General features: G+C 42.3%; 1 protein-coding gene across 1 annotated transcript; it reads right to left on the bottom strand.

The window, feature by feature from the left end:
* Positions 1-1,090: 1,090 nt before the first annotated feature.
* On the bottom strand, positions 1,091-3,701 carry LOC130728131 (vestitone reductase-like). Its single transcript, XM_057579488.1, has 4 exons — positions 3,492-3,701; positions 2,536-3,066; positions 1,651-1,843; positions 1,091-1,405 (listed from the first exon to the last, which is right to left on the bottom strand). The coding sequence occupies exons 1-4, from the start codon at positions 3,610-3,612 to the stop codon at positions 1,264-1,266; spliced, it is 987 nt and encodes a 328-aa protein (XP_057435471.1). The 5' UTR covers positions 3,613-3,701; the 3' UTR covers positions 1,091-1,263.
* Positions 3,702-9,267: the final 5,566 nt, after the last annotated feature.

The raw sequence follows: 9,267 nt of genomic DNA, 5'->3' as shown, positions 1-9,267 counted from the left end.
TATTTTTGTTAGAAAAGGTTGTGAGTAAAGGGATGATTGATGCAATACACAAATGAGCCACCCCCCACCGAACCTCACCCTCTCCCCACCGCAACCCACAACCTCAAATCGACCCCCACTCCCAGATCTGGAACCCAACCCCACTTCATTATCCTCCTCCTCCTCCATGCAAATTCACCAAACCCAGCAACACCTTCGCCCAACCCCACTTCCCGACCCGGTTCAGCAGCCAGATTCGTGGGTTCAACGCCGATGGGTCTCCGCCATTGCATTGTCGCCGGAGGAAAAGCTGTAGAGGTGGAGTAACTTGGCGAGGTAGACGTGGTGGAGGGAGGAGGATGACTCGTTGTTAGGCCAGGGAAAGGTAGTGGCTGCGCGGCGTGATCCAGGAGGAGGGGAGATACGGTGGTGGTGTGATCTGGATGGAGGGGAAGCGATGGTGGAATGATCGGGCTTGACGGCGAAGGGAGATGGTGGTGCTGATTCATGTTGGTTCTGGTGTGGTGTTGATGAGATGATGAAGACGGTGAGATGATGAAGAGTAATTTAGGGTTAGAGTTTTTTTTTAATATTTATTATTATTATTATTATTATTATTATTATTATTATTATTATTATTATTATTATTACATGGCTGCCACGTGGATCAGCCATGTGCCAATTTAAGTGACCAGGTCACTTTTCCGTCCCATGGACTAACGGCCAAACATAGATAGGGACTACTATGACCGACGTCAACACTTTCAGGGATTTTTTTCACCATTAATGATTTTTAGGGACTACTATGACCGGCGCCTACTTTCTTAGGGACCAAAATGGTGATTCACTCTTTTCTACCATATTCCGCGCACTCACAATCACATTCCGTTGTCCAATAGACAACAATAGCATTTTAAAATTAACTTTATTTTAATTTTTGCAAGAAACCTTAATATTTCATGGTTTAGTGAGCTCATCAAATTCTCTCCTACCGCACTCCCTACCGCCTCCATTCAATGGTTTGAATTGGTTAAAGAAAAAGCAAAGGTAAATTACAAGTACAAGTTCATCAATTTATATAGGTTGCAAGGTGCAGTTAGGGGCAGAAAAATAAAAAGCATTATTTCATTTCATTAATTGATTTATTGCAATAACATAACACAACATCATACATAAAGTGGTGTACATGTCTTGAGAGCCATCATTTCCAGCGGTATGAAAAAGTAAAAACAATCGATCCTCTTTCGGAATTTATTGTTTCCTCAACTTCAGGACTAAAATGGATTACAGATAACCCTTTTCCTTGCAGCATTGAATTGCATCATCAAACAAGTCCTCAAGGCTATACTTGAACTCGAATCCAGCATCCCTGATTTTGTTTGAGATTAAATCTGGCTGCTTGAAACCTTCGATTCCCTTCAGCTCCCTACAAGAAGAAAAATCGATAAATATCAATTGTACAATAAGTTATGAGATCAAAGAGAGATCGCATGAGAAATGTCTTGTTATGGAAGAATGTAAGGAATAAATCATGCGTTAGATCTGATCATGAATTATCAAGATCGAACGGGCATGATTTATTCCACCAATTCTCACAGGAAAAGACTTTTCTCATATGATACATTTTTGATATCATAAAACATTCTACATGGCAAAGGACAATATACTCACTCTACTGATGGTATTTGATATTCAGGGTATTTGGCTGAAAGAAGTTTAGACATCTCTTCAATTGGGACAATGAATGGGGAGCAGTTGTATCTTCCTTTGGGATTAGGATGCTCAAGAAGGAATATATGTGCTCTAGCCACATCATCCACATGAACCATATGGAAACGAATGACACCGATTTGTTCCTTTTTCCCTGCAGCATCAATTTCATTTTGCTTAGAACATACAAGGAAGTTGAGGTCTTGATAAAACAGCTATAGTGATCAATCATTGATCAATTAAACAAATTGTCTCAATTCAATAGTTACATTAAGGTTTTTTTATCTTCAAAATATGGGTATATATGAGTGGCAAAATCACATGATATCACAATTACCATGTAGGAGTTTGCTAAAGTACCCACAAAACCCTGTAACAGGGGTGAATTATCAACACTTATTAGATACTAGTTTACTGCAAAAGTGTTTAAACTCAAAAAGTGCATGTTTGGAAATCCTTCTACAACTTCTAAAGACAAAATTAATTTTGGAGAGAAGCTTTTGTGAGTAGCATTTGAGTGCTGGAATTAATTCTGAGTAAAAAGAAAGTTGATCCAAACATATTATTATAAATATGATGAACAAACTATAATTTGTAGGTCTTTAACTAGAAATCAGATGAATTATCAAACACTTGTTAGATTTTACTATCAGAACCCAAAGTGATGACTCCAGGATTTGAACTTCTGACTTGGCTCATAATCCACTTCAACTATGATACTGATATGGGTAATCTCCTTATGTAATATTACCAGTGGCCTAGTTGATCTCCAAATAGTTCAAATAGAACTCAATTTATGAACATAAAGTTAAGAAACAAGAGTTGAATAAGTTGTTGGATTCATACCTAAAACCAAAACCAGTGCTCTCTCAACTGAGTCAGGAAGCTTAGGACAAACCCAAGGTCCAACAACAAAAGTAGGAATCAGAGTCACAACTTCCAACCCATGTTTTTCCCCAAATTCAAGCACAGCCTTCTCTGCCAATGTCTTAGAAACTGCATAGGACCAGCCAAAAGGTTTCACCTTCCTAAGCAAGTCAACATCACTCCAGTAACTCTCATCCAACGCATCTCCGCCATCTTTGCCGCTGAAGGAAGCTGCAGAGCCACTCGAAGTGTACACAACCCGCTTCACGGTCTTTGAATTCACGCACGCTTTCAAGATGCCTAGAGCTCCATCAACGGTTCTTTTGGTCACCACCTCTTCAGGTTCATTCACTGCAAAATCAACTGGGGTAGCAGTGTGGAATATCCCAACACACCCTTCAACTGCAGGACCAAAACTTTCAGGGATGCAGAGATCAGCATTGAAGATTTGTAGCTTCTCAGATGTTGCACCAGGTAGATTTGTGAGGAAGCTAACATCTCTCTTACCACCTGTTAATGTCAAAATTGAGCAAAACTATGAGATTGTATAAATTGAATTGGTTTAGAAGAGTTTATTTTACAGTATAAGCACTTGAATAGACGTTTAGTTAAGCTAATGAGATACCTATGAACTTTAAATTGGAAGAGTTTATGCAAATGACTTATGACCTACTTATAAGCTGTTTTAAGTTTATTTTCAAAAACTGTCAAGATTAGCTTATAAATAACAGGTTATGTTTATCCATAACCTATTAATTAGCTTATGAATAAACACTTATGCGATAAAAGCTTATTGCCATAAACTCTTTTAAGTCTATTTCAATGAATTTCTCAAGTAAGCTTATTAATAGAGGATTACTTATAAGTGTTTATTAACATAAACATTTAATCAAAAGGGTTATTAGAAAAACTTTGAAATAAAAAGGGTTATTTACCTGAATTGGATCTAATAGTGGTATTGACAGAATATCCATCTTCAAGGAGTCTCTTGATAATCCATGAAGCAAGAAACCCTGTACCTCCAGTGACACAGACTCTTCCTTTTCCCTCTGCCATTTGGACACACTCTTCCTCTGGCAGTGTTTTCTTTTTTGTTTGTGCTGGTTTCAACTTGTATTACATTTGCTCATTTGTTCTGCTTGATATAGACACATATTGGTTGGTGGCTTTGGCCATAATATCGGTAGGTTGGTGGCTTTTGCTATCACTGAAGTCACCATGTTGGACTAGTCTTTGAGTCAAACATTGTTGTTGAATTGAATAAACTTCAGAGATGTTTATTGAGAGAGTGAGAAGAACTGTCAAAAAAAGTGTCTAGAAGATAAGTGTTTTTCCAATACTGATCAGAACAAGACATTATGCTAACTTCACTGAGCTATTGAGCTCATTTTTTTATTTCTTGCAGGCGTAACTTGTACATAACACGATTTCTCCCAACAAATGACTTTTTGGACTGCGGCCTCTCAAATTTATTGAGTTCACTTTGAATAAAAAACAAAAATGACAAATTTGACCAAGTGTCACAAATGTTGAAAAATAGAATTCAAGCTTTGCAACCTACTCTGTTTTCTTGCCATATTGTTGGTAGTACTACTAAGTAAGAAGTTTCATATGTTAGAAGCAATTTTTGTCGGGTAGTAAGGGCCTGTTTGGATTGGCGTTGGAGAGGCCAAACGTGCGTTGCGTTGCCATAAACGCCGTTTTGCAGTTTCGCCAAGCCGTTTGGATCTGCGTTTTCCTTAACGCGTTAACGCTGTTTTGCATCAAAATCACGCTTTTTTGGAATCTAAAAATTCGAGCGTTGGCGTTGAGCGTTCAGCGTTCAGCGTTGATGGGTGAAAATACTCACCTCAATTAATATCATCCAAACGGTATTCATTATTTTAAAATCACGTTTGTTACAAATCATTCAAACATAAATCACGTTTGCTCAAACACAATTTTACTTAAAATCATTTTAACAAAATCACGTTAATTCAAATATCAGTTTCTAACGGGATGCCAAACCGGCACTAAGACTATTCTCTAAATTAAAATAGGAAAAAAATTGAGATATATGAAGTGGATATATGCTATTGAGGACTTGAGGTGTTTAAAAATCTAGATTGTTATTTATTATTATATTAAAAAGGAAGTGACGAAGTGTAGTTTGTAAATATACAGAAGATTCTCAATTTGGTAATGTAAAAAACTAGCTTAAATATCGATATTTTTATAGACAAATTTCACAAATCCATTTTTATAATATTTGATAATTCTATGTTTCAAAAGAAAAAAAAAAAAAAGATAATTCTAGAGTCAAATATTACGAAGACATCTTACTCTTTGTTTTCTTTTCCGGTGTCATCATACAGATGTTTGAATAGTAATAAAATAAAAATATGTTGTGTTTATCATATTTTAATCCGTCATGTTTGACTCTTCAGCAAACACCAAAATATAGCTTTGTTTTGTTTTTTTTTTGGAAAAAAAATAATTTCCCATTCTTTTCGGTATTTTGCTTTATTTTTTATTTGTTCTTTTATTTATGAGATTAATTTTTATGCATTGACATTAAATAAGTTTTACACAATCATTAATTCACATCTCTCAATTTTACTACCTCATAATCAATTTTAAATTTAATAATATTTAAAATATAAAACAGAAAGTTATGATTAATTGCTTACACTGTCAGTGCATAGAAATTAATCTATTTACCGTCTGTGGGGACTGTAAACTTTCTACTCCCATTCACGTGGATTGATTGTGCATGAAGTTACCTCTGATTGTGATTAGGCAACTCTCTAGTTTTCCGATTTTGATTCTGTGACTAGTGTTGGTTTTCCGATCGAGTTTGCATCGTTTCTGGTTTGGATGGAGACTCGACGCAGGAGGCAACATCACTCACCAATGCGACAGCGGATTTCGCCGCCTCGGCGGCCTCATCGTGTGGACCTGGATTCTCCGGTGCGAACGGCAGGAGTACAGTCGCCCTCTCCTCCTCCATCACCACCACCTCCTCCATCGCCTTCACAGGTGGGATCTCGGGAGCACTCACCAGGGAATTCACCTGCTCCGGAACAACAACCGGCGGTGACGCAGGAGCAATGGCGCCATTTGATGCGCAGCATTGGCAACATCCAGCAGCGGAATGAGCATCTACAGGCTCAGTTAGATTTCTACCGTCGCGAGCAGCGAGATGATGGAAGCAGAGAAGCAGATTCCGTGGCTGAGTTCCGTCCATTCTCGGAAGATGTCGAGAGTGTGGCGATTCCGGATAACATGAAAACGTTAGTTCTGGATTCTTACAGCGGAGATTCCGATCCGAAAGATCATCTACTGTATTTTAATACGAAAATGGTGATAATTGCGGCGTCAGATGCGGTGAAGTGCAGGATGTTTCCATCGACGTTCAAATCGACGGCGATGGCGTGGTTCACAACTTTGCCGCGTGGATCGATTTCAAATTTCAGAGACTTCTCATCCAAGTTTCTAGTGCAATTCTCGGCAAATAAGAATCAGCCGGTGACGATCAATGACCTATACAATATTCGCCAGCAGGAAGGGGAGTCACTGAAAGAGTACATGGCAAGGTATAGCGCGGCGTCGGTAAAGGTAGAGGACGAGGAGCCTCGAGCTTGTGCTTTAGCATTTAAAAACGGTTTGCTGCCGGGAGGGTTGAACAACAAATTGACACGTAAGCCGGCGCGCTCGATGGGAGAGATGCGTGCTCGTGCCAGCACTTATATTCTCGACGAGGAGGACGACGCTTTCAAAAGAAAGCGCGCGAAGTTGGAAAAGGGCGACACGTCGCCCAAGCGCGTGAAAAAAGATAGGAGCGGCGAAGATAAGGGGGATGGCAAACAGCAGAGGCCAGGTAAGGGGAAGTCGGTATTCAAACCGACCAAGGAACAGTTCTATCCACGGCGCGATGATTATGAACAACGTCGGCCTTGGCAATCTAAGTCTCATCGCCAGCGGGAGGAAACTGATATGGTGATGAACACAGATGTATCGGATATGCTTCGAGGGGCAAGCGACGCAAATCTAGTGGATGAGCCGGAGGCCCCAAAGTATCAGCCACGGGACGCCAATCCCAAGAAGTGGTGCGAGTTCCACCGGTCCGCCGGGCATGATACGGATGACTGTTGGACTTTGCAGCGGGAGATTGATAAGTTGATTCGGGCGGGATATCAAGGAAATCGTCAAGGCCAGTGGCGCAATGGTGGCGATCAAAACAAAGCGCACAAGCGGGAGGAGGAGCGAGCGGACACTAAGGGCAAGAAAAAGCAAGAATCAGCGGCTATCGCCACAAAAGGGGCTGATGACACGTTCGCTCAACACTCAGGACCGCCCGTCGGGACCATCAACACCATCGCCGGGGGATTTGGCGGCGGTGGCGACACTCATGCGGCGCGTAAGCGCCATGTTCGTGCCGTTAATTCCGTTCATGAGGTCGCTTTTGGATTCGTACACCCTGACATAACAATCTCGATGGCGGACTTTGAGGGGATAAAGCCTCATAAGGACGACCCGATTGTGGTGCAGTTAAGGATGAACAGTTTCAACGTTAGAAGGGTACTCCTGGATCAGGGTAGTTCGGCTGATATTATCTATGGTGATGCATTTGACAAGTTGGGACTAACTGACAATGATCTAACTCCATACGCGGGAACCTTGGTAGGTTTCGCGGGGGAGCAAGTAATGGTGCGGGGATACATTGATCTAGACACAATATTTGGGGAAGACGAGTGTGCTAGGGTTTTGAAGGTAAGGTATCTGGTTCTCCAGGTGGTAGCATCCTACAATGTCATCATTGGGCGAAATACATTGAATCGCCTTTGTGCTGTAATTTCGACAGCCCACTTGGCGGTCAAGTATCCGCTAAGCAGTGGAAAGGTGGGAAAGCTGAAGGTGGACCAGAAGATGGCGAGGGAGTGTTACAATAATTGCCTTAACTTGTACGGCAAGAAGAGTGCGTTGGTTGGTCATAGATGTTATGAAATCGAAGCTTCGGATGAAAATCTTGATCCCCGGGGCGAGGGGCGAGTAAATAGGCCCACGCCAATTGAGGAAACGAAGGCGCTAAAGTTTGGCGATCGCACTTTGAAGATTGGGACCAGACTGACGGAAGAGCAGGAGACGCGCCTGACAAAACTGCTTGGGGAGAACTTAGACTTGTTTGCTTGGAGCTGCAAAGACATGCCTGGAATTGATCCAAACTTCATATGCCATCGGTTAGCATTGAATCCAAGTGTCAAGCCAGTTTCACAACTTAGGAGGCGCTTGGGTGGCGACAAAGGGAAGGCGGTGCAACAGGAGGTCGACAAGTTGTTGGCGGCAGAGTTCATCAGGGAAGTGAAGTATCCGACGTGGTTGGCGAACGTCGTAATGGTGAAGAAGGCGAACGGGAAATGGCGAATGTGTGTAGATTACACAGACTTAAACAAAGCATGTCCAAAAGATTCGTATCCCCTTCCCAGCATCGATAGCCTTGTTGATGGTGCCTCGGGCAACGAACTGCTTAGCTTGATGGATGCTTATTCTGGCTATCATCAAATCCGCATGCACCCGGCAGACGAGGACAAAACGGCTTTTATGACTGCCAGAGTCAATTATTGCTATCGCACCATGCCGTTTGGACTAAAGAACGCTGGGGCTACCTACCAAAGATTGATGGATAGGGTTTTTGCTGGGCAGGTGGGAAGAAACATGGAGGTTTACGTTGATGACATGATTGTTAAATCAGTACGAGGTTTAGACCATCATCAAGATCTGGAGGAAGCATTTGGCGAAATAAGGAAGCACAGTATGCGCCTCAATCCGGAGAAATGCTCTTTTGGTGTTCAGGGGGGCAAGTTTTTGGGATTCATGATCACATCCAGAGGAATCGAGATAAACCCAGAAAAATGCAAGGCGATTCAGCAGATGAAAAGCCCTTCCAATGTGAAAGAGGTCCAACGTTTGACGGGGCGAATAGCAGCTTTATCTCGGTTTCTTCCCAAGTCTGGTGACAGATCTTTTCCTTTTTTCAAGTGTCTTCGCAAGAATGTCGCATTCGAGTGGACGGCGGAGTGTGAGGAAGCTTTCGTTCGCCTCAAGGAACTCCTATCGTCACCGCCGATCTTGTCGAAACCAATACAGGGACACCCGCTGCATTTGTATTTTGCTGTGAGCGATAGTGCTCTGAGTTCTGTGATGTTGCAGGAGATAGATGGCGAGCATCGAATTGTTTATTTTGTTAGTCACACACTCCAGGGCGCGGAGGTCAGATATCAGAAAATTGAGAAGGCGGCGCTGGCGGTCCTCGTCACCGCCCGGCGGTTGAGACCTTATTTTCAGAGTTTTCCCGTGAAGGTGCGGACGGATTTGCCCTTGAGACAAGTATTACAAAAACCGGATTTATCAGGTAGATTGGTCGCCTGGTCGGTTGAATTGTCAGAGTATGGTTTGCAATACGATAAGCGGGGCACGGTTGGTGCGCAGTCACTAGCTGACTTTGTGGTCGAGTTGACTCCAGATCGGTTTGAAAGAGTGGACACTCAGTGGACTCTCTTCGTGGGTGGATCCTCCAATAGTAGTGGCAGCGGCGCGGGAGTAACGTTAGAAGGGCCGGGGGAACTAGTGTTGGAGCAATCCCTGAAATTCGAGTTCAAAGCAACGAACAACCAAGCAGAATATGAAGCTCTCATCGCCGGATTGAAGTTGGCGCGGGAAGTGAAGATCAAG

The sequence above is a fragment of the Lotus japonicus genome, chromosome 1 (assembly GCF_012489685.1).
Source record: "Lotus japonicus ecotype B-129 chromosome 1, LjGifu_v1.2".
Lineage (NCBI taxonomy): Eukaryota > Viridiplantae > Streptophyta > Magnoliopsida > Fabales > Fabaceae > Lotus > Lotus japonicus.
This window is presented reverse-complemented; position numbering and strand designations above follow the sequence as displayed.